The sequence below is a fragment of the Plectropomus leopardus genome, chromosome 8, assembly GCF_008729295.1.
Source record: "Plectropomus leopardus isolate mb chromosome 8, YSFRI_Pleo_2.0, whole genome shotgun sequence".
Lineage (NCBI taxonomy): Eukaryota > Metazoa > Chordata > Actinopteri > Perciformes > Serranidae > Plectropomus > Plectropomus leopardus.
Window position 1 is genome coordinate 11,221,471 of NC_056470.1, and position 26,700 is coordinate 11,248,170.

The 26,700-nt window shown below is 38.1% G+C and overlaps 1 protein-coding gene and 3 non-coding genes across 4 annotated transcripts; 1 reads left to right on the forward strand and 3 right to left on the reverse strand.

Annotated features, from left to right (window-relative positions):
- Window positions 1-1,745: 1,745 nt before the first annotated feature.
- Window positions 1,746-1,817, reverse strand: trnam-cau. The gene has a single exon. It is a non-coding gene; the product is annotated as a tRNA-Met (tRNA).
- Window positions 1,818-4,752: 2,935 nt separating this feature from the next.
- On the reverse strand, window positions 4,753-4,824 carry trnam-cau. Its single transcript has one exon. It is a non-coding gene; the product is annotated as a tRNA-Met (tRNA).
- A 1,585-nt stretch (window positions 4,825-6,409) lies between these two features.
- On the reverse strand, window positions 6,410-6,481 carry trnam-cau. Its single transcript has one exon. It is a non-coding gene; the product is annotated as a tRNA-Met (tRNA).
- A 1,371-nt stretch (window positions 6,482-7,852) lies between these two features.
- Window positions 7,853-25,770, forward strand: slc26a6 (solute carrier family 26 member 6). The gene is given in 22 exon segments (XM_042492572.1): window positions 7,853-7,936; window positions 8,241-8,380; window positions 9,613-9,752; window positions 9,956-10,066; window positions 11,382-11,557; window positions 12,504-12,668; window positions 13,093-13,245; window positions 13,364-13,446; window positions 13,550-13,697; window positions 13,781-13,894; window positions 15,302-15,379; window positions 15,502-15,597; window positions 15,723-15,829; window positions 15,981-16,050; window positions 17,081-17,149; window positions 17,152-17,175; window positions 20,084-20,197; window positions 20,514-20,660; window positions 21,941-21,995; window positions 22,966-22,988; window positions 22,991-23,095; window positions 25,624-25,770. Coding segments are annotated over 21 exon segments (2,130 nt in total). The 5' UTR covers window positions 7,853-7,936; window positions 8,241-8,252; the 3' UTR covers window positions 25,648-25,770.
- The last annotated feature ends 930 nt before the right edge of the window (window positions 25,771-26,700 follow it).

Sequence of the window (26,700 nt, forward strand, 5' to 3'; positions counted from 1 at the left end):
CGTATTTATGTTAAAAGGTTTATGTGTATGACCTGTAATATAATACAAACCAAACAATAACTTCAACAAATCAAACAGTTCTCCATTTGTGTCATTTGTTGGGATGGACAGTGTAGTTTCAAGCATATTTATGAAGGCTGATCAACCACTGTGATTTGTTGTGAGTTATTTTCTTACAATAATAGGAAGTGGGAATTGAAAATGTTTTAATGCAAAATTTTAGTTTTACTGCAAACTTGTAATTTCAGTTTCAATTTTAAATGTCTTTTCTGTTTCCTCTGTTTCTTTTATTCATGTATTTCAATGCGCTATATGTTTTCCTTCTTTCCTCAGTATTGTTCCCTCAGCAGGCTCAAACATAACCGTGCTCTCATCTATGTCGGAAATGTTTGACAGATTTAGATATCAAGGAAACAATAGGGTTAAGTAAATGTTGAAAAAAAGAAGAAAAAAGAAAGGATAATTTAATGCACAATAAATCTTTTAAAAATGTATTGGGTACTGTATGTTCTAGAAATTCAATATTGCAACAGAGTCATTACTGATAAGAGGGATTTGGAGACTAATTAAATGAATATTAAAGATTCATAATTGATTCCTCTCTCTCACTGATAAGACACAATCATAAATAATAGATGGTTATATGATGCCAGCCGTCTGTGTCATTGTACGAACGCGACGTTCAAAGTTCATAAAAGTCCACTGCCTGTCCACTGCTTATAATCTGTCCTTTTTAATAGAAGTTTTGTTTCACTGGCAGGAAGCTGCCTCCCCCTAGTTAAAACACACAGAAAAAGTACTATGAAGAACTTTAGAGGTTAAGAGGCTTTTTTTTGTGACTTCAGAAAATACTGAAAACAAGTGCCCATCTTAAATTAAAAAAATATCTATATTTACTAATTAAAAACAAAAGCTAGAAGGAAAAAAACATGTTGGATGTTGTGTTGAAAAGTTTCTGTGAAATAAGAAAATGTACGTCCATTACATAGTAAAGTGTCAGATCTGTACATGAAGTACACATATAAAGGGACTATTTTACATGTATTTTTTAAACCTTTCTTATTCAGATTAGTTACAGACATTGCATTACTTATTTTGATGCTTCTAACAAACAACTTGTGAAAAGGTATGGTCTTTTAATTTCATTTCATTTTATTTATTCGCACCACTGAAAACAGGAACAGAAAAGAGGTCAAAAAGAAAACAGAAGAAAAAAGGTGCCAGAGGGGTGATAAACCCAGACAGGCTTAAAAAATACCTCACCAGAGGTAATACAATAAATGACAAGTAATACAATACATTACAATACATTGATAAAAACAATAAACAGTGGGGTCAGCAATAAATAACAAAAAAATCAAAACAAATTGAGCGTGAGTGTGTGTGAAATACTGTGTTCCTTGATTGCAAAACGGGATCTTTTCCTAAATATAATGCCCAAAAAATTCTGTCTGTTTGATTTTAAATTAATAAATCCAGAGTGTTTGGTTCCAAACCCAATGTTCGTTTAGTTTTTGTTTAAGCTATGTGATACTTTCTCTTTAACTAAAATGACTTCTAGCAACAACAACAAAAAAGTAATTTTAACATAAAGTGACCGGCTTGAGTAGAGTGCTTGAACTGCTGACCATAGAGACACTTGGTTCACTCATTTAGAGACCTTCCTAAGCAACGAAGACTATTCGGTCACAGCCCGAGGCTAGTTCAAAAGCAGTCGGAGAAATTACCCCGAAGTACGAAAACCTTAGCAGAGGATGGTTTCGATCCATCGACCTCTGGGTTATGGGCCCAGCACGCTTCCGCTGCGCCACTCTGCTCATATAAGTCTTTGATGTTACGCGTTATTATATACTTTCTTTCTCTAAACATATTATTTGTGGTTTTGATGATTAGCTTGTTAATTTTTGTACCCTAAATTACGGATGCCCCCTGAACGCCACGCAGGCACAAACGGCGACGGCGTCCAACCACAGTGTCCACCGTAACCGGGCCAGGTGTGAGACAGAAGCTAAATTTGGTGTAGAAAAATGAGGTTTCTCATGTAAATTAAGCTTTACAACAAGTGTAACTGCATGGAGCTGTCAGTATTTCCCGGGCAGAGAAAACTAATTAACTGCTGAGTTAAAGTGACCGTCGAAAGAGAAGTTATATCAACAGGAGGAACTCCCTCTGGCCTTTCTGTGCAATTAACAAGTGGCTAATCCTGGTGAGTTAACGTTAGCTACCGAAAGTTGCATGGTTAGCATACACATTTCATCGTAGTGCAGTGGAGTTGTGTTTTATCTTTGTTATCCATTTGGCAAAGTGAATAGCGTTAGTGCGTAGAATTTTTAGTGTGATGTGTTGCAAATATGGTTGTTTGCAATGGGTTGTTAAGCCGCTCACCCCTACAAGCTAACGTGCTAACTTAAGCTAAGTCCAACATGTTGTGTTAGCTAACGAGGGAATTTGTGTGTCTGAAGTTTAAGCCAGTGTCTTACATGCTGAAAAAAATGTAAAAGGCGAAAATTTGTGTTGTTTTCAAAATGAGATTATTATAAAACAGATAATTTATCGCAGAAATATTTGTGATAATTACTTTAAATGACAGTTTATGTAAATATAAAGCACAGGGAATCAAAAATCTGTTGTTTTTTTCTGTAAAGGGGGAATTGTTCTGTTAACCATGTGGAGCTGCTTCGTCTGCTGTCTGAATTGTCCTGTCTTCTTATGGAGGTCCTCATCTTGTCTGGAGACTGACATCTGGATGTTGTGCTGTTTGAAGAGGGGCGGTAAGAACCAAAGCAAAGAAAAAAAATGTCACTGTAGAGGATTATATGTTATTAGATATTTTTTGGGCCCAAGACTAACTGAAAAACTTTAAAGTAAAATTCATAGCAAAAAAACTCAACTCAAGAGTCATTTAAAACTAATACCTAACCGAACCAATTTGGTCACACAGGGGAGACATGTAACTGAATCACAAAAGCGGTACACTATTGATACTTGAGTTATACAAGGAAGTGTACCAGAGAAATTAAGCTGGATAGAAGACCTTTATTAATGTATATTTTATGTATAGTATACATAAAATATACATTGACATGTATTTAGTGGTCATGTGTGTGTTTGTCAGCTGGAGGTCTCTTATATTTATTATCTTGAGTCTGTTGTTGGCACTATCCTTGCCAAGCCTAAATTAATTTAGTGAGCATGGGGAACCAAGTAAGCTTGTAGCCAAACAAAACTGTAAGAACTTGGATGTTAGGAGAACCCCAGATATTGATACCTTTGATACTCAGGCTTAGAGCAGGGCCATGTGGCTTTAAAATAATATCACAATATCTTTAGGCTATGTCCCAATATTTTGAAATCTCTTCTAAACTACTGTAAACTACTAAAATACAAATTGATTAACTGAACTCCTTTTACAAAAATAAAGTACCCAATGCAGTGTTTCCCCTGCCATTATATTGCATGCATGTCTATGGTTCACAGTCCTAACCATCAGGTCCTTTGTGTTATACTGAACATCAAACATGCAGGAGCAGGTTAAAGAGTTAATCCTGAAAATGCTCGAAATTGTTAGGCTATTGTTTTGTTTTTATGAAACTTGCCTGAATACAGACTATGTGCCAGGTGTGTGTGCAGTTGGATGATAGAGTGCGGGCCGCACTTCGCCCAAGAGATTAATTTTATTATTTTCAACCACTGGCAAAAATGTGTTGGCACAACACATTTTGCTGATCACACAGCTGATCGATAGATCACAGCAATGTGACAGAGCAGCGCAGTGACAAAGGCAGACAAACAGCAGAGTGTCTCCTCACAGCGAGTGAACACTGAAATATTCAGCAGTGGAAAGTGACTTCTTCAGACTACTACAGCTCTGCTGCTTTCGTTCTCATCAGGGACGGATTTAGTAATTTGGGGGCCTGGCGCCCCAGACTAACTGCCCTACGTTGATCTACATCCTCAGTGTAACTAAGTTAGACTAGTGCAGGTGAGTTAAAAAAAATTAAATTACATTTAAACACAGGACACACCATAGGATAACAGACTTTAATCCAACTTGGCAGTCGAAGAGGAATTACTCTTCCTGGCTCCACAAGACTTAACTTGTTAAATAAATAAACAAAATAAATGTATAAATGAATAAGCTATAGATGAAAAAAGTACATGAAAAAATGAATGGGAAATTATTTAAGTTTTAGTAGTAGTAGTAGTAATAGTCAGTGACTTGTGCTGAGTCCGCATGTTGAGTATAGCGTTCCAGCTCCAACATGTTTGTTTGTTTTGGTGCCATGCATTGTGTAGACGCCCCCTCAGCCACGCGAATCGACAAAAAGCATTATCAGATGACGTAAAAGATATAGATATAGCATGAAATGAAGCAATGGACGTTTTTTTATCATCAGACAATATACTTTGTCATATCACACAGCCCTAGTCGCTGTTAAAAGGTGTAAAACCTTGCCCTGAAATAATGCTGTTTTCCTGACATGTACATTAGTGGGCTTATATCCCTAATTCATGTGACTAAGTGACTGAGTTTTGAGTGATGCATTTCCAGCACTAAATAGATAAGTAATATGTATCAAAAACGAGACCACAACAAGCAAGCTGTCTTTAGGCTATGTTCAGTCTTACAGTCTCACTCTTAACTGGTTTAGATCACTGTGTTTACCTATTCTGCATAGCTAACCTGGCTAACCTGGCTAACCTAGTGACATGACCTGAAAGTAATAGTTCCTACAGGATCTTAAACACAATTAGCAGAGGATGGTTTCGATCCATCGACCTCTGGGTTATGGGCCCAGCACGCTTCCGCTGCGCCACTCTGCTGTTAATCACTCTCTATGAGACTTGAATGTACAATCCCTGGCTTAGGTGGCCAGTGCCTTATCGATTAGGCCACTGGGGCTTTGCCAGTTAACATTATGACCAGTTCTATTGTCAAACAGTGAGTTCCACTTATTAAGCATTAACACATATGGGAAAATTAAGATAAAAATGGCCCATGATGCTACTGCTTCAATAACGTAGAGAAAACAAAGACAGAAAGAGAAACAAATAGGAGGGAGAGACACAGTAAATCTCTGACAGGATAGAGAAAAGAAGAACAGGGGAAAACTAGAACTATAAAATAGTTTCTGAAGAAATCTTTAGTCATCTCATTTAAGCTCAAAGATGATACTTCAGTACATCCCTGAGGGGACCACATTAATGACTCGCACACTGGTACCAGTTTTTCAGCCATGTCCTGAACTTATGCTGTTTTTCCGACACATCTAATAAGTGGCTAATTTCCCAAATTCGTAGGAGTGGAGAGTGACTGTATTGCATTTCAGTCATTTTTTACAATTTTTTCACTTGAAGTTTCTGTATATATATTCATATTCATATTTGGTTTATTTGCTCATGTCAGTGTATGATTTCCAAAACAAAAACAAAATAATAATAATGATGCTGAAAGTTTCAGTTTTGATTAAACATTTACAAAAGGCATTTAAACAAAGTTTTGTGTTGGAGTTTGTTATATTCCAAATTTTAGATATTGAAAGAAAGATTTTCATCTTTATTGTAAATGCATATTGGTTCTAATTAACAGTTATTGGTCTCATTAACTACTAATTATCGGTATCGGCCCTGAAAAACCAATATCTTCCGATCACTAAAGAGAGCCAGACTTACCCGAACTCTCTTAGTGATTTCTTTCCGATTATTAAGTTTGGTTGAATTACACCGTTGTGTTGACAAATTCAGAGAGACCTAGATAATAGACCTAGATAATCCAAATAACAGTGGCATCATGCCACTGCAGTGTAAGATTTTAGATAGCTTACTGGCATCCTGGAAGCAAAAGATGATAGGTGTGACATGTAACACAACAACGTAGGCATCTGGTGTGACATATAACATATCTGTCGGAAGCGATTTATAAGCAAAAACAATGGCATAAGGTGGCAATAACAATCATTTACCATCACTAAAACATGGTGGCTTTTGGAGGGTAAGGAGCTCCTGAACCTTTTTGTTTTCCCAAATTGCGGACATTTTTGGCTGCTGATTTTCTTCTTTAAATTACTGCTAACTGGTGTTTGGCGCTTTTTAAATCTCCTGGCGGTGAGTTGCACACAACAAAATGTCACACACAACAAATGTCACACCCATCCCATCTCTCTTCCCATCTCGCTGGCAGTCCCTTGTAAACAGACACTAAATTGACGCTAAAACCGGCTTATAAACAAGACAACTCCATTTCCCCATTCTAGGTACCTTTTGTGTGTTGTGCCTTATCTTTCATATGTTTTATACCGAACAGAGTGGCAGCCTAACAGGGTATTGATCCCTCTTTGAACAGGCAGTGTTTAAGGAGCGTGGGTCACACAGAATGCACTGGAAGAACTTTCTCTATGTAAAACTCTGTTAGCAGAGGATGGTTTCGATCCATCGACCTCTGGGTTATGGGCCCAGCACGCTTCCGCTGCGCCACTCTGCTCACTGTCATAAGTTAGACTCAAAATGAGAACACCTGGCGTAGGCATAAGGTCTTATCCATCAGGCCACTGAGAGAAACACAATGCAAGGTTTAAATTTAAATAATGATGATGATGAATAAGAAAGCATCTTTTTTTGTACTCACCCAGTTCCTCAGTGTGTGGATTACAGTCCCAGCACACAAAAGGAAATCCATGGAGATGTGTCATCGGGTTTAAGTTTGAGGGATTTGACCGCGTGAGTGCTCTGATTCACAGGGAGGAAAGAAACATGGAACTAAGTTGTGACTAAGCAATGAAAAGATCAGTGCCTGTTACCTATAAAACAGAAGAAAGCAAATTGTTGCCCTGCTTAGTTAAACAGTACCTGTTCTTCCAGTGATTAAACAAGCCATCCCATTCACTCTCCTGTGGTGCAATCATAAATTAACAACAACAACCCTGACTGAGCTGAAATGGCTGACTGATCTTATCACACACAGACACAAGATAAGCCAAAACACACACAAGACAGCATCTAAGACGTACCAAAGAACGTCTAGTGTGAAGTGAAGATATTATTGTATGTTTTGCAATTCTGTCTATACTCATCTAAAATCTCATTTGTTTAGTTTTCTTTGGTATGTTTAATATGCTGTATATACCTCTTAGTCAAATTCAAACAAATTTCTTTATTGGCAAAAGGTGATTGACACAATAAATTAAAAAGCCATGATTCTAACTACAACTAACTCTACTCTATAACTCTATAACTCTATAAATGATCATACATGAATTGACATCTCTATTTTCTACCGCTCTTCACAACAGCTGACCATACAGCTCGGAACTTTGCCCTCCCCTTTCAAAACATTGTCCAATTTAGATTAGATCTACGTATCTTCAAGGTCTCAAGGCAAAGCAGCAGAGCCACGACACTGACAGACTGTCTCGACCTCAGACAGGTCAGGAGACAGAGAAGGAAGAGGAAAATAATATCTGCAACGGTTTATCTCTTTATTTATTTGGCCAGAGAATCCTCTCTGTCGTGGATTTTAAAATAAAACCTTCCCTTCATCTGTTGTCGGCAACAAAAAGCAATCACAACTTGTCGTTTGGTACCACTTGGAGCCACTTTGATCTGATGGAAAACTCTACAGCAGATTCAATTTGAAGCCTGGGGACCACCACACACAGGGAGGATTAATTCTTCATAAAAGGGGATGTGCCGTCTTTTGATTGAAGAAGCCTTTTTTTAATGTCAGGTGGAAGATTTTCATTACAGCACTGACCAGAAACACATTTGGAGTTTGATCTGTTTCCTTTGAACTGGAAAAACGGATAAAAGACATTAGCATAAAAGACATAACAGTGCAACACTCCTCTGAAAACTCTTGCATGGTTCATCTCAGGGCATCAGCAGGTTCTGGGCTTTTGTAGAAGAAACATTTTTTTCTGATACAGCTATAACGCACAAGGTAATTAATATCAAACATTTCAAAAGGTTACAAAAGGATCTTGAACAAGACTTGAATGAAGATAAAACTAACAAATTGGATTTTTTTCCCAGCTGTCACTGCACCAAAATGATACTTAGATTAACATGTTACGGATGTGATAATATGGGATGCATTTTATTTTGTAGTTTTCGTGTCCTTTTCGTTAGAAACATAGAAAACATATCTGGAGCTTTTTGTGCATTAATGATTGAAAAACAGATTTTCTGCCAAAACAAACCCGGCATTTGGAAAGAAAGATGTTATTGTTTTGTTTATGTTTCAGCTAGTTTCAGCCATGGCAGAGAGGAGACGTATGGGCTACAGCGTGCAAAGGGAGATCCTGGACGAAGGAGCGGTGGATGAGATTGCCGAAAAGTCTTACTCAAAACCATCTCTGTCTGAGAAGGTCAAAAAGTCATTGAGGTAAATTTCCCCACATCTTATCTGCTGTGCATCACAACTAATCTCTCTCTAAATCTCAACTTGCTTTGCCCAGGGGCCTGTTTTGCAAAAGTATTTTATAGACACTGATATATTTGTCAGTATATATAATAAATTAATTGCCCAACGTCTACTGTCCTAACTCTTCTTTGCCACGGGGCAAATCCAGTTGCAGCAGCCCCGCACAGGTCAGACGTACGCAGAGTATTTCTCGGACCTCTGTCAGGCGGTCGGACAGACTGTCCCTGGCGCTTTTTGTGGTATTTTAATTAACAAGCTCTATTTTGATGAATTCTGGTAATTTATTTCCATTCAAAAAAATCCCAGTGTGAATCCACTAGTTTTCATTTTGAATTAGAAAGTAGCCTTTGGGCCACCATGCACCTTATTGCTGCTTGACAGATTCAGACATTTTCTCTCCCGTATGTTTTTGTTTTGTATAAAAGCATGTCGCAATTACACTAAATTACAATAAACTCATCTTCATATACCACATTTCTCAACAAATAAAATTGAATCCTTGAACTTTCATGACAGAAAACAAATGAAAAGAGTAAGAACAATTTTCACTCATAATTTTACAGCCAGCAATGTGAGCAGTAAGTCCAGCTTAATCTACTTGTTCTTACCCTCCTGCAAAAGCAGTACGGGGTTGAATGTCAAAACGTCTCTGGCCAGGGAGATAGATAAACATGCAATTAAATGAGGATACACTGCAGATACAAAATACCTGGAAATGACCCTAAAAGTGCATCTTGTAACAATAAAATTGTATTTCTCTATGACCCAAAATAATCACACTTAAAGATACATGCCGTAACTTGGCAAGTAAGTAAGTAAGCACTTCTTATAAATTCAAAAAATGTTAAAATATGTAGAGAGATAAAAACAGAGCTGCTCAAATAGAGTCAGAACCACCCAGTGAGACCAAAAGCAGCAAGTCATGTCTTTCCAAATGTCAGAATACTGTTTTGTGAGGCATTTAATGATTACAGGAGGAAACATGTAAACAAACGGTTGAAAGACAGTGAGGATGAAATATAATTTATTAACTTTTTGGTAGTTAGATATGAGATACAGTAAGTTAACATCGGATGTGTCAAAATTAGGGTCAAAAGGACACATCAGCCAAATGGAGTTCAGACGTGACATGTAAGCTGATACCACCCCCCCTTACTCTTCTTTTTCTTTGTCTGTCTCTCTCACAAACTCAGGTGTTCTGGTCCCAGGTTGAAGAGCTGCCTGCTGGGTAGCGTTCCTGTTATATCGTGGCTGCCTCGTTACTCCATCAGAGAAAATGCCCTGGGTGACCTGATCTCTGGGATCAGTGTTGGGATCATGCAGTTGCCGCAGGGTGAGGATGGAGGTTCAGGAGATCAGTTCAGTAGAGATGCAGTGAAGGGCGGATAGGTAGAAGAGATATTATAATAAGTTTATTTGAAATGTCAGTCTGCTTGTTGTGCATTACCATACTAATCGATATCTTCCTTATTATAGCTGTTTTCTAGTTATTACTGCTTTGTAGAAAATCATACTTCTTCTCTGCTCTTTCTGCAGGTATGGCATATGCCCTGTTAGCATCGGTTCCTCCAGTCTTTGGCCTTTACTCCTCCTTCTACCCAGTCCTTATCTACTTCATCTTCGGCACGTCCAAGCACATCTCAGTCGGTTTGTACTTCAACATTTCTGTATCTGCACATCTGTGGGTTGATCCACTGTGAAGTCCTGGTAATAATAATTTAAGGAAGAACAAGTGATATAGCAGGATTACTCACATTTCTTTCTAATCAGCAAGGTTCAGGTTTTTAAGTATAGACATTAAGTATAAGACCTTTAGTTGGAGCTCTGGGCTTTAAGGAAGCTACACTTCCTTATATTGTTTCCTAAAGGGAAGTCATTTTGTGATCAGTTCAAGACCTTTGACGTGCTTGTTTTTTAGGCATTTGAAAACTGTTCTCAAACCTTAAATATTTCTCTATAGTAAAAAACAAAACAACCTTTCCATTCAAAAACACAGCGCAGCTAATCTGATCTGTAAAGACTGTGGGAGTTTGGTCTTATCAGATTTGATTAACAGAGGCATTGCTCTGTCACCATGAGCTAAAAACCTGACGAGGAGCTGCAGGGTTGTAAAGTGTTTTCCCTGTTTTGCATTACCGTACAACGATCTATACGCTCATGCTGTGGCCACCAGTTTTTATTATTTGAACATAACTGAGCAGTTGTGTTTTTTCATTAGTTTTGTGTGGCAGATTGGTCGAAATACTACATACCCCTGAGCCTCTGCTGCTAGAGCCATAGAGAAGAAACCAGTCAAAATGGTAATGAGAGTGGTAGCATATTTAAAACACTTTGAATTTGTAAGCAACACAGCACTGTACTGAATAATCATCTTCTATGAATTTATTTTAAAAAATACCCAGTATCCAGAAGTAAAGAAATTTAAGATGCAAATTTGTTTTCAGTTTTATCAACATGGAAATCTTAAGCTTCCACGTGCTGCTAACAGAGCTGGATTTTAAGATAGTGATTTGATGTTTCTTTGTTGTTCCTTCTTAAAGTTTTTATCTACACAGACTTGTAGCTTTGTTTCTTTTTCATTAAAGAAGCAGTTATGTTCTAACACAGATGCTTATTTTATTTGTTGATGATTAATCAATAAAAAAAAGTTGCATGCCAGTTTAAGCCATACAAGTGCTCTAAGAGTGATTAATCTAACATTATCTATGGGAAAATAAAGGGCATGCTTAGTCCTGGAACCAGGATCGCCTAAAAAGAACTTGTGAAAGGAGCATTGACAAAACAATAATGTAAACTAATTCCAAAATGGTTATAAATATTTTCACTTTGGCAGAAAATAATGTATTCACGTAGGACCCCATCAGCCATTGCAAGAAGCTGAGGGGAATGGGTGGAAGGACAAAATATATCCAATATGTTGTTATATGGCCAACAAAAACATATGTATGTCTCGCTTATTCAGGAACATATGCTGTGATGAGTGTGATGATAGGCGGGGTGATAGAGCGAGTAGCACCTGACTCCAACTTCATGATGTGGGACAATGTGACCAACTCCAGTATAGTTGATGTCATCTCCCGGGATGCAGAGAGGGTCCGAGTCGCTGCAGCTGTCACCTTCATGTCGGGATTATTTCAGGTAATCGAGAGTTGCTGGATTATGTGATCTGGAAGTCAAATATTATTTTTTTTATTTTTTATAATTTAATTTTTAATTTGATTTATTTATTTAATTATTTATATTTATTTATTTATTTTTAAGGAGGTATTGAGGATGTATGCAGTGCGCATCACTTTCACTGGAGGTTACGCCCGGGCCACACTGCATGCATGAGCAGTTTGCGTGCACATTGGCAGCCTTTGTTGTTGCGGCACAGCTGCAGAGCTGCCTGCTGTTGTAACTACTGTATTTCCAAAGCAGATACTCCACTCATTTATGAAGCTATGCAAGCTCCTGCTTTGTCAACACCAAAGTCCTGCAAAAGTTTCACAGTAAAATGCCTTGTGTCAACAGCTGAAGGGATTTTGTTGACAGAGCCGTTGTCAGAGGGCTTTCACTTGAAACAGAAACAGGAAATCATGAGTGTGACAGATTTAGACATTGAAACTGTAGTAAAAGGCGATACAGAATCAATGTAATTATCAGAAGTCCTTGTCACTTTCTATTTTTTCTGTGGAAAAAAATTGACAAGACTGTGTTAGATGAGCTGCAGCTGAGCAGCGCTGCTCACGCCGGCAATGTGGCTGCTCTAACCTGCTAACATGTGGGCTGGAAAAAAAAAAAACAACAGGTTGTGTGACGCAGAAGTCTTAGTTTCGGTTAAAGAGAGAGAAACGTGTGTGTTGTGTATTTAGTAGACTGAAAATGGCAACAAAGCCTGCAGAACACAGTGAACTCACGAGTTGGTGGCGCCGGGATATACTGATACTGACATATACAGTATAGATATGAAAAAATAGATACCCACTCATACAAATACTCCAGATATTCTTTTGAAGCTATGAGAGCATGGCTACATTGTTCTTGTATGTCCTTGTCAATGTGAAGGTTCATGTGTTTTTAATTCTGTGTTATACATATGTAGATTGTGCTCGGTCTAGTCCAGTTTGGTTTCGTTGTGACCTACCTGTCTGAGCCGCTGGTCCGAGGTTACACCACAGGAGCTGCCATCCATGTCATCGTGTCCCAGCTCAAATACACCTTTGGCATCAGTCCTGTGAGATACAATGGACCCTTTTCGTTGATATATGTAAGAACGAACACAGTCATTATCACCTGCTTACTTCTACTTAAAAACTTTAAAAATTTCAGTCAGTAATGCTGAAATTCCTAATTATTTCCAAACAAATAACCCTCTAATTTCTTCACATGAGAGAACGCCAATTGTTAACTCTAAAACTTTGTCAAGCATCTTGTGCTGCAAAATATCTCAATCCATCTTATGTGCATGCTTTTATCTCCACAACATAAAAGCCAAGGTTGAGACTTTTGCTGCTTCCACCTCATGATTAAAAGCCAGTAGAGCTGACTGTCTCCTCACTAATGGACAAGAAATTGAGCATTGTATATTCTTGTATAAATGAGTTGTGTGTTGGTTCTATTAGTTTCTTTCATGCTTCCTTATATAAGCATTTAAGATAATAAATATAATTATATTATGTCTTTCTTTTCAGACTGTGTTGGAGATATGCTCTCTCATCCCACAGACAAATGTTGGAACTCTTGTGGTCAGCATTGTAGCTATAGTTGGACTCATCCTCACTAAGGAGCTTAATGCATACTTGAGTAAAAAACTGCCTGTTCCCATACCTGTGGAGCTGCTTGGTGTGAGTATTAGGAATACATTTAATATACTTTATGGACAGTTTGTTCCTCATAAAGTTAAACACGCACACTATTACACTTAACACCCACAAATACATCTCTTATTATCTGTTTCTCCAGGTTATTATTGCAACATTGGTGTCTTGGCAAGTTAACTTGGAAGACAAATATGGAGTGGATGTGGTCGGACTGATTCCCTCAGGGTGAGAAAAACACCTACAATCGCACAGAAATGTGTCTTTGCACATATGAAAGTTGAAGTATTTGTAAAAGGACGATGTTTTCCTCTTTGTCCATGTCTACTAGTCTCCAGCCTCCTGTTTTCCCAGCAGCCTCTCTGTTTGGTCAGGTGATTGGGGATGCCTTTGCTCTGGCCGTGGTTGGCTATGGCATTGCCATCTCACTAGGACGAATCTTTGCCCTGAAATATGGATACAAGGTGGACAGCAACCAGGTAGGGAGGTGGTGGCTGGAATCAAGGATGGACTGCTCTTTTCTTGACATCTTGAATTAAATAGTGTTTTTTTCCTGGATTAGGAATTAATTGCCCTGGGTCTGAGTAACTCCATTGGAGGGATTTTCCAGTGTTTTGCCATCAGCTGCTCCATGTCTCGTACAATGGTTCAGGAGAGCACAGGCGGGAAGACTCAGGTTGGTATGAGTGGACATTATTCTGGTCTAGAGTAATACATTGTAAGAGTACTCATATCTCTCTTGACAGAAAGCTTTTAGTACGGAAAGCTTTTAGTACGGAAATCAACACATATGTTTTATTTTGTTTGTTTGACAGAGTCTCTTTTTAACTCTGTATCTGATAAGTCTGTTTTCCTTTTTTTGGTTGCTTTGCAGTAGACCAGTGCTGGCAAAGCACCTTTCTCTGCAGGACTTTCCACCATTGAATCAGGCTTTCACCGATGGGCATTTATAGAACAGCAAATAGGAACGCCCTCTTTTTGAAATTACCCGTGGTTGGCCCAAGTCTCCTGTCATTGGTTAGATTTTCTAAAGCTTGAAAACAGGGACAAGAGGAGATGCAGAACTCTACTTTTCTCTCAGTCCACTTGAATTACAATATGCTGAAAGTTTATTATGGGACTTTTGATGAATGATACCAAAAAACTGCCTCCCCAGTTTTAACCAAGGTGATCACTATATATAAAAATGTCTTTTCAGGGGAAGAGCTTGTTTATGTTACATAAATCACCACAGAAAAAAATAAAAAACATAAAGGCACAACATTAAAAACCCACCACTGTTAATTCTGATTTTGTATCTTTTGTAGTACTATTACAGGCTGGCAGTACTTTCCCTAAAAATCAAAATTAACACATATTACAAAGTCATTGTCAGCACACCTGACATTAAAGCAAATTCAGCTCATCCGCTAAGCTGCTTTTATTTTCAACATACTGTAGTGCGCTATTAGGCCATTACCTAGTATTCATCCTGCACCTGATGCACTTTCAAAAGCTGGGTTTTCTTTATTTAGTTTATTTTGTATTTGTTGCTTTTCCCGTGTTTATTGCACACAGCTAAAAATCATTTAAACAACATTTAGAAAAAATGCTTATTGGTTTATATGCCTGGCATTTTTTAGACTTGACAAGGACGTTTCATGAGATCATTTTTCAGATCAGTATTTTCATTCCAACTCTTCGCCCTGCCTGTAGCTACAAAACTGGGCTAACTCAAAGGTTAAACGGAGTGAAAAAAGGTCATAATTAACGTTACTCTGATAAGTGGCATCATTAAAAAACACTTAGGGAATCGATCTTTGCTCACATTGTTGAAGTCCACCTACGCAAACACAGATTTGCTAAGAGGCTAAACCGATTTACTCTGACAACACATTAATCAGCAAAGGCCCATTACTGAGGAGAGGAGAGAAGAGGTTTTAATGATGATGCCTTGACTCCTCTCATAATCATGTACCAATTCACTCTAATAACCACTACATCATTCATCTTTTCTTCTTCTTCTTAAACTCTCTTCCTCTGATCTCTCTCCCCTGATTTCCATTCATCATGCCACTATCTGCCCTGTGTCTCTTCACTGCAGGTCGCTGGGGCTCTTTCAGCAATAGTCATCCTTGTCATCACACTCTGGATTGGAACTCTTTTTGAAGATTTGCCGAAGGTAGTGTGTGTGTGTGTGTGTGTGTGTGCGTGTGCGTGCGTTTGTGTTGTTTTTGTTGTGGGGGGGTGGGGTTCAACCGAAGCACTCCATATAAACTGTACGGCATCTGAATGACTTTGCAGGCAGTGCTGGCCGCCATCATTTATGTCAACCTCCATGGCATGATGAAGCAATTCATGGATATCCCTGCACTGTGGAGGAGCAACAAAGTAGATATGGTGAGTGTATTAAAAGTAGACAGGATATCGTTAATGTTTTGCTACATTTAATGGTCACTAGACTTGTTTGGCTTTTGCACCCATTCTTACTCATCATCACTCTCTTTCTATTTCTCTATCTCCAGGTGATCTGGGTGGCCACCTTCATCTTCACTGTACTGTTTAACCCTGACCTGGGACTGGCTGCTTCCATTGGTTTCTCTATGCTCACTGTTATCTTCAGGACACAGCTGTAGGAATACACTCTCACACACACACATTATACACAATTATACATATATCACAGCAAACAAATTCATGCAATCCTTTCTTTGCAGACCATACCTAGACACAAAGTATTTTTCATATTTTTCCTAAAATTTTTTGTTTTGTGTGTATTCCAGACCTAAATACTCCATATTAGGGCAGGTCCCGGACACAGATATTTACAGGCCACTGGAGGACTACAATCAGGTATGACACATTATATTGATATATTATGTTTTTGTTTTGTATTTATTTTATATACAGAATGCCCACGGATCTTTAAAAAGTCCTAACATTTATGAATTAATTAATCTAAAAATGAGGCTTTAATTGGTATTAAAATGTCTTAAATAAATCTGTCAAAACTTTGGTTTGTAACCAACTGCAAAACATTCCCATCAGCATCAGCTGTATGGTAGGTTTAGGGCTAAAAAGCAAATGTAGCATGCTAAACACACCACAGCAAGCTGGTGAACATATCAGAAATTATACCTGCTTAAAATTAGCATGTTAGCACTGACATTGTTAGCATGCTCACAAAAAGACTATTAAACCTTCTAAAATCTGAGCATATTGGTCTGATTTCCTTTAAAAACATGGGAAGAGGGCAACAAGTATATGGCCCAACATTAGCAAGAAATTAGTAAAATAGTTACAAGAAAATTACCTGAAAATAAGGCAACAAAAAAAACAAAACAAGTAAATGACCTAAAAAGTGCTGAAAATTTAAAAAGCAATTATGTCTATCTGTCTGTCTATCTATATTATATATGTATATATCTATCTATGCATAGGTGTGTGTGTGTGTGTGTGTGTGTGTGTGTGTGTGTGTGTGTGTTTTTATATGTATATATCTATATAAATGTGTATATGTATGTTTGTGTGTCTATGTATGTATGTATGTATATATATATATATATATATATATTTCCTGGTTTCCTGTTTATATATTTTTTTGTATTTTTTTCCTAATAATTCTCCCCTCTTTTTTAAAATTAATTTTTAAGTAATTTTTTTTAATCACCTTTTTACTAATTTCTTGCAATTTGTGGAATGTTTTTGGCCAAATTGGTCATTGTCTTTCGTGGTCAGTATTTTAAAATCAAAACAGTTTGCTCAGGTTTTAAATTGGTCAAATAGCTTGTGAAAGGCATCTGAACGCAGCACACAAAAAGTGATGTTAATCCAGGTTTCACAGGGTAATCGATTAACTCATGAACTGATCGATTGATTTCAGGTGAGGCAGGTGCCAGGGATTTTGATCTTCCGCTCCTCTGCCACCCTCTACTTCGCCAATGCTGAGATGTGTACCAAGAAACCCTTGGAGAGAAGGTGGACACACACACACACACACACACACACACACACACACATACTTTACTGTTAACATTATCCTATCCATTAAACGAGGAACAACTCTTTAAAGGACTGGCAAAATGTCCTCACACACTTAAGCTCTAAAAATAAAATGTGTCCTCATAAAAGATAGTGTAGGCACCAGAACACAAACAAACACGGAAACATTAATATGTATTCACAGATTAATGTGGACGCCCACTAAAAAACAGTATCACATATACAAACACACCATGATGGACACACAAGCCCAGATTTATATGAGCAGACACACCACAGCTACACACACACACACACACACACACACACACACACACACAAACACAGAGGAAAGAAACCATCACCAGCAACAATCCCCCTTGTCACAATTTCCGTGCAATTAACTCCTCTCATACAAACGTTATTTCTGACAGACTAATAAGCGACCCGACATTTCACCAATTCACACATCACGACCGTGACAGACATTGTTGAAAATGTCATCCCACCATTTTCTCCTCTCCGTTCTTCCGTTAAACTTTTGTTTAAACACCCCCCCACCCCCCTTCTTCCTCCTCCTCTTCTGTCATGTCTCTTTAGGGCACACAGGAAGACAGATTGAAGGAAGGTAGAAAAAAGATGACAAAAGATGGAGGGAGGGTGAGAAGCAGAGACTGAATAAGGCAGGGAGATAATGGAACGTCTCATTCATTAAAATGTCAGCATGTCAAAGCCACAGGGTCGCCCTTTTCTTTCTAATCTTTGATGCACAAATAAGCTTTCATAGAGCTGTTGTGGACGGGCAAAGGGAGCACAGGTCAGAAATTGCCACCAGAGGAATTCTGGTCATTTTTGGAATTTGATGAGTGAGTGAGTTTACTCCACCGTTCACTGTGGTGTGCAGATGAAATGTGCAGGTGAAATTTGGGATCACTTACTGCTCTTACTGGCAGCAACTAAGCTGATAGAGTGCACCTGTGTAGGGGATTCTAATGTTGCAAGTGCATGAACTAGTTATGTCACATAACAAGAAAAATGTTCACAGGTAAATCATGCATTGTTTAGGCAAAATAATCTTTCCTGTCATACTATTACATTGTCTGGATGTGTTCAAATGTCCAACAAACCTTTTTTAGATGCTAATTGCTGTCAGTTTTGTATTAGGGAAGCAGTAAGGCTTGAATGGCTGTCACTGAATTCTGATCCACTTTGCAGTTGCCAGGCAGACATTTTAAAAATGGAACAAAAATCACAAAAACAACCAATGAAAATGTGATTGGCTGTTTATGACTGATTACGTGACGTTTTTTTCTTGTGATATCCATTTCCTGGTTGCCCATAAGTCGTTAACTCATTGCAAATAGTGTTTTCTGCAAACAAGGTACAGAAACTACTTTATGTGAAGACTGGTTTATTTCTACTGCATGTCTGCTTGTGGCAGCCAATTAGAAAATGAGAATATCAGCTGACTGATGCTCGTGGTATTTGCCTATGCCAACATGAAAACTGGTTTTTGCTTGCCATTGAGTATAGGTTCACAGTTTATCAAGTCTGTCATGAATCAACAGTCAGGTGCCCTGCCCATACGAACAGGTGAAACACAAAACAGGCCTTATTTGCTGTACTCATTCCTCCATTGGCCATTAAAAGATCACTTTCTGAGGTGATTTCGATGTGAGTGATGGGGAACAATGTCCAAACCCCCTCTTATGTGCAAAAATGTTTGCAAAAATTGAATTAATGTTTATATGAGTCTCTCTTAGGTTGCATCAAGTTTGCTGTAAGACAGACTAAATTTTTTTTTTTTTTTTTAGAGCTATACGTAATGATGTATTTGCATATTGTGGAGGAAATTTCACTGTGGATTACATCCTTTTAATAATTAAACACTTTGAAACTAAAAATACACAGAATTAACCTAACCAAGTTTCCATGCTGAACAGTACTGTAAAAAAGAAAATGATTTTTATTCTTTGGCTTAAGTTACGTACTTTGGGTGAACATTTGTGTCTTGCTTCAACAAAGGTAAATGGGTCATGACAACTTGGAGTCCGAGCAAGTTTTCTTCATTTGTGTTTTGTAGTGGTTGAATGCAAGTAAACCAACTGTCATGGTTCATTTAATATGTACAAACAAAAACACCAAGCTTTCTGAGCAAGTAAGACTTTACTTTAAGTTACTTTAGTTTTCTGCCATGCCCTGTTGTGTTTGTGTTTCATGTAGTTGAAAGTTGAATACACAAGCAAGACTTGCTCTGCTGGTTTATGATTGTTCAGTTCAGAGGATTAATTAGTTGTATAGGCTTAACTGGCTGAGATAGATAAACATTTGTCTTCCTATGAATGGTAATGGGCTTCATGTTATTAATGGCTTAATAACATTTTCCATGTTTCGCTCTTACAGGAGGTTGTCTGTTGTACTTTCTTTTTTCCAGAATGTTTTCAGAATAATTGATGGAAATGTTTGTGCACGTGAAAAGGAAATGCAATAGACAGTCCTCTTCTTGACTACTGATTAAACTTCTTCTTCTTTTTTTTTTAAGTAGTAAAAACAACTTTTATATATAAACACAGCCAGAAAGTTGGTTGAGGTCTCTTGGGAAGATAAAATATTAAAACAATCCCCATTACAGGATGCATTTACATAGTTTATTTTAATGAGCTTTAATGTTATTTGTTGCAGAGTAAGTACAGGACATCCTTTTATCCCAACTGAACTAAATGCTGTTGTTCTGAGGCGTTGGTGCAATATAAAGTATAGGGTGTTTTTGGCTTTAGATAAAAAATATAATAGTAAGAATGTTATGCATTGCAGTCATAATGAATACCTTGCTGGTAGCAAGATTTGAAAATGTATGTAAACTCAACTATCCCCATGTGTGACTTTCTTTTGCTTTTCCTTTTAGTCTGGCATTGACATTATCAAGATCCTGTCAGCAAAGAAGAAACTAGAGGACAAAAGAAAGAGACATGAAAAGAAAAATGCCAAGAAAGCTGCCAAGAAAAACACAGTGGACATGGTGAGCATGGCTATAGACATGACACTCAATTCAAATAAAGCAATGATTTGTTCCCCCTTTTTTTCTGCATCTTACCAAATAGCTGCTTAAATCTTGACATATAGCAAGAAGAACTGTCTTTTTATACAAATACTTTTTTTGTTAAATATAGAGAAATAAGTATTTCAAAACTTCTTGACCCCAAACCTTGATGTTCATTTAGGTTCCTCATGATACAATTGCCTTTTATGGTGATTTATCATCAAATGCACAACATTTTGCTTTGATGAACCTCTCATGAATACTTTTGCACTGTATCATGTCTCCTCCTGTACAGAAGGGGGAGCCAGAGAGCGAGGAGCAGAAGGACATGGCCATCATCGAGGTGGATTTTGTGCCCGACCCCTCACTGCCCAGAGCCATCGTCCTCGACCTCAGCCCTGTCAACTTCCTGGATACTGTGGGAGTCAAGGCGATACGCAGTGTACGAATATAGTTGTCACATTTACACATGCACACACACATATAACATACACAGACTCAACCAAGGTTTAAGTAACTTGTATATTTTACTACTACTACTACTACTTTTAAAAGCCTCCTCCTGTGGACAAGTGTTAGCGAATTAGCACATGTGCTAAAACTCTCACACAACACATCTTGTATTGTCCAATGTAGTTGTGATGTCCACATCAAATAAACAGAAATAATAATAATAATAATAATAATATATATGCTTTTTTTCATGCATTTTTTTAATTAACTGTTTGCAGAACATTTGGTATTAATATTTCATGAAGAACAGGTTACCATGAAGAACTGAAGTGTCAGTCTCAAAGATTTCCGGCCTGGTTGATGTGGCAACACCTGTGACAACAGAAAATGTGGTTCAATACTACAGGTCACAGAGGGCAGAAAAACAGCTATTGCCATTTTAATAGAAACGTCAGGCAATAGTCAGCCATTTCCCCATCATTTTTTTAGCAACTATGATCTGATTTTATGCTGCAGACATCATGAGTCTGCGGGCAGCAGGGCACAGGGAAAGGAGTTGGTTACCACGCTTAGCTGGAGGTGTGCAGCCTGTTGCCTGCAGCTCTTCATCTAACAGCTCATGTGGCTCCTCCTTGTTGTTCCATTACTCAGTGCAATATTTCAAACTGATCCACTGTCAAATATGACGGTTTTGTAGTCGCATTTTTGATAGTGGTAGTGCTAAGCTCACTGAAAAACACTTTATACTGTAACTCAATCTTGTGTTTTGCCAGTTGAATGCTTTTAATGTGGAGCTACAGCAGAAAGACATGCTCTGTTTGCATTAGCAGTAACTAATACGGCTTTTTTTTCCACACAATTGTCACCCTAGACACCCTTTTCAAAATACTGCAAATATATAAATACTGCCAAACTTTCATCATTGAGCTATAGGCTCAGTCACCTTTGTGTTACCTGATTCGGCGAGATATAGTGTCTTAGCGGACATTTGATAAGGAAATCACAAAGAAAGTCAATCAGGTGGCACGAGGAGAATAAGGCATATACTGATCCTTTTATGTTTGCCCTCATATTTCTTTCTGTTTAGCCAACTCTTGTAACTCTGCTTTTCTTATCTCTTCAACTAGAACTTTTCTCCATTCACACCCCCTCACCCCCCACCCCTTAACATTTAGCTCCTCGGGCATCACATTACTGTAAATTGAATTGTCGAGCTAATGAAATGATCCCCGGTTTGATGTTTGCTCTGTGCTTTTGTGTCTCTTTCAGATCCGGAGAGACTATGGGGAAATTGGTATAGAGGTGGTTCTCGCAGGCTGCCAAAGTAAGTCCCTCAACATCACTAGAAAAAAATAATAAGTAGAGACCAGCACTAGAGCAGCTCCACTACTGTCGACAGCTATTAGTATGACAGATCTGCTTTCTGTATGTATCAGTGATACAAAGAAAATATATTTTCTTTAATCTGTGCGTTGATTCTCTTAAAGCTCCATATCCCTTTCGATGATAAAAAATAGTAGATCCTTCATCATAGACATTGGTCAGTTTATCAAAAAAATACCAAAATCCCAGCACAATTTGTCCCACATGCTTTAACTCACACATGGATGTATTTTTACTTTCATGTTCAAGACCCGCTCACACAATTTAAATTCATTCAACAACACCAGATGTTATTTTAGCTGTTTGCTCATGTTATTGTAACATTTTTTGTGAAGGAAGTGGCTCAGCAAACACTTCCAAATTTGCTATGTCTGTTATGATGTGCAATACTGGGTCATGAGAAGATTATAATGAATCCTCGGGAAAACTAAAAAAAAAACTTGTGAAATCTGTTGGGGATGCTTGTGTTTTCACTGTATTAAAACATCCATTCGCTATGTTTGTTTTTAGTTCACAAATGTAGGTCTGACTTGCTGGATGGGGGGGGGAAAAAAGATCTTACAACCACAGTGTGAGGAGCCGTCTAATTTGTTTCAGAGCATCAGCAGCTCTAATAAGCCTGCGCTAAGTTTATAGCCTGTGATGAGGAAAATAGTCATTAAGTGTGTTAAGGCTTGTAAAGGGACTGCAAAGAATATTTATGTAGCCAGGAATCACAACGAGGTTCAGTTAAAACAAGGAACAACTCACCTCTGTCTCTCTCTATCTCTCTCTCACTTTTCATTTTGCTCAATTTTATCTCTCTTACACTGACATGCTCACTGTCTCCTTCTACCTTCCCAAAACTTTTCATTCATGACTCTGCCTGTGGGTCTATTATTAACTCAGTTTTTTTCTCTCTCTCTTACTAGCTGTTGTTGTGGATAACCTGCAGAGACTGGAGGTTTCTTTAACGACAAAGTGACAAAGTCCTGTCTCTTCTCTACTGTCCATGACGCCGTTTTGCACTTACAGTCTGCCAGAATGCACAGCCAAGATAAGGTAAAGTACTGTGTGAGCACACACACATGCACTCAAACAGACACATCATCATAAATCACACAAAATAGAGTGATGAAGCATGCAAAGACAGGTTGCATGTTTACTTTAAGGGATGACCTCAGCGTTACTTAACGCATTAGTTTGGAATGCACAAAATACAGCAGTACCCACGAGCATCATGACCTGTTACAATCCCGTTTCTGTTGTAGGAACAAAAGTAGTAAAAGTAGTAAATGTGGTGAGTGTCTTAAGTGAGTTATAAAAAGCCTGACCTTTAACTGGCCATTAATGGCGCAGAATTTTTAACTCAGTGATTTGTTGTTTCTTACTGCTGTGGAGCTCAAAGTTTACTTCTCTCCCTAAAATAAAAAAATTAAAGGGGCTTTTGGCCTCATGGGGACAGTGCAACAAGAGGGACACACAACACTGACATATTATCATCCTCTAAAGGTGATATGGTTAATGTGTTAGCAAATGTTTGCTTGTATACATATCAGATGGACACAGACTGCATTATCATTCATTTGAAGTTTTCAAGAGTTACAGTCCAATGTTCGCTCTCTTTTTAGCTGTTTGTGGTCTCTACCAACTCATGGCTTTTCAGCTTCTAAACGCTACACTATCTGGTTAGTTCTAACTAACTACTTTCCTGTCTGCCGTTTGCTGCTGGACAGGCAGTGTTCAGTTGTTTTTTATTGCTCTTCAAATGAAAACAGCTGCCTGCTGCAGAAATAAGAGCATTAGTGACTTGAAACAGTAAAAGCAAAGGTTGCAGTAATACCAAAACAAGGAGCTGAAAGATGTTTTAAAGGGTGTACAATGCAGGATGGGCTTGTAGCCCCCTGCCAAAATCAGCACGCAGGTGAGGTCAGGGACTTTATAAAAAGGTAGCAACCAGGTAGCAAGAACACACATCCAAAAGGAAAGCTGCAAAAATCACGGACACAGCACTAGAAACAGTCAAAGCTTGTATGAAAACAGGAGTGAATCTGGGGTGAGCTTTCACTTTGGCTGCAGAGCACTGAAGGAGAGGATGGGGATGATGGCGATGCAGAGTTGGCCTGTTTGCTGTTGGACAGACAGGTGGCAAGAGTTAGCTGACTTTAGTTAGCTTGCTAAAGTATCGGCTTTTTGATAACAACAAATGTAACGTTCCTACAATAGCAGCCCGCAGTGCACATATAAGCAGGTGAGACTGTGGTACACAAGGGGAATTGATTAAATCTTATTATATATATATAAAAAAAAGTAAATATCACATTTTAATGAACCCACCTCATCCCTGAAGAGACTGTAATAATGGCTTGGTTCGCTCAGCAGCCTGGACTGTGTGGGAATGACATATGAAGCTCTCAATACGTTAATGGACAGTGATTAAAATGTTTCCGGATGGTTCATTGATCATTACTATGCAGTGTGACCTGGACTGCAGACTGATTGCACACAATGAGATGGTGGTTGGAAATGTTATTTAAGGTATTACAGTAAAATACAAAATTACAAACATTTTAATATGTTTTAATGCAAAACCCCTATGTCTTTTTTATAGACTTTCTAAACAGAAATACCAGAAAACAGCATTTTGTATTTCTTATATGCATCATTTTAAACATGGACATTGTGTATGTGTGTGTGTTTTAATCTCCTTACATATACCTGTGCTTTCATGGATGTCTGCATATCGTTGGTGTGCTTTTGTTCCTGCCTGTTCTGTTTTAGTGTTTAGTTGGGTGCGTGACTTTATGTTTGCGCTCCCATAGGAGAAATCTAACAAGAACAAAGACGTGGCAGTGATCCATGAAATACAGTGCACAGGAGCAGAGGCTTTTCATGGAAGAGATAGAGTGCTCACACACGTAAATACAATCACTGGCACACACACAAACGGATACAAAAATACAGAGGATGTAAGCAAGTGGATGTAAGAGAAGCGTGAGGTTGGTCAAGGGAGGTGTGAAAGAAAAAGGACCCAGCAACATGCATGCAGGCATGTGCAAATTAATGAATACATGGATGCATAAGTATTCATATATGCAGTCTTTACTGTATGAATATATTTCGTATGGAAAGGATTTACCATAAGAGAAGCAAGAGGTTGCCTTGGAAATCCATCAGCCTGTAGTGTATCTCCACTCACAGAAGCATTTCATTGTGTCAGACAGCCATAAGAGCCTTGCATTCAGCTGGGACGCCCATCAGAAAAATAATACATGCAATTTAACATAATGCAGAAAATGCACGAGTCCACACGGTGCAAAGTGAAGACATCAGATTGAAAATAGCTCGACTCAAAACCATTTTTTCTGAGATTGCAGCATGCTGAGCGAATGTTTCAGGCAACATGTTCACAATCCTCTTCTGTTCTTCCTCATTAACCTCTACTGAGACTTTCATGCCACTGGAGAGCAAGGAAAGAAAAATCTGGAACATGTTTGGAAAATCTTCCCCCTTCGTCCCACTTGCTTCCTCTCTCCTTCACTCTGGTTCTTCTTCTCTGTTTTGATCTCCCCTGTACTTCTGTTTCACAGGTGATCATAGCGACACATTTTTGAGTCCTGAGAGAAACGGTGGAGGATAATATGAAGAAGTCCCAGACACTCTGTCTTTATGAGGATTTTATCTAGTGAGGGGATTCCTGTCTGTCACAAACACAGACACTCAAACCTGCAGAGACACACACATTGTAAGAAAACACAATACCTGAAGACAAAAACAGTGCAAATAAATCAAAGGTATGTGTAGTTAAAGCATATTAATATGGATTTACATTATTCTGCGATGTGTTTTTGGAAAACTTTGCTTGCCATTTTTAAAAATGAAGTCATGAGATTGCCTTTAATTAGAACAAATACAAAATAAATGCCTGCATGCATGGTTCATTAATGAAAATCTAAAACAAATCTGCCAATGTACATGCACTTACTTGAAAAATAAATATTGCACTTAGCCAAAAGCTTCTCATGAAATGGGACTGTTTATTTCCTGTCCAAAAACAGAAAGTTTTGATTTGAATTTTTCAAGAAAGAAATTTTGATTTGGTGACGCAACGTCAGGAAATCTCTAAATACTTCTGAAAAGACGACTGATGAAAACTGATGCCTGAAATGTGGATGCAGGGTGTTCTCCTTTCTTGTCTCACTGAGACTGTTTTATTCACACTCAGACTCCTGTCTAAACCTTGTTTATCCACAGATGTGTTCAGTGAATTTGTTTATACTGTGAGGAGGTGTTCTTCTGCCAGATGTTGCATGTTTATTATAGTTGCTCAAGCACAGAGAATGTAGCAGTAAGTAGAAATCAAACCCATAACCACAACACATGTTCCCATGTTGTAGCTTACAGTACATCATTTTTTCACCTGTTCTTAACCCTGTTTCACTTATGTAACAACATATATAAAGATACAGATACATTTGTCCCAGTTAAAAGTCAAAATATGAGTCATTTCAGTTAGTCACTTTCATGTTTGTTTTTTGTGTAATTTTTTGAGAAAGGAAATGCCTGTGAGCAGTCACAGAGGTGGGAAGACACTCATTTCCACCACAAAGAAAGATATGCAGCCACAGCATTCAACTGTTAACTAAAACAAGGTATAATGAGTCATT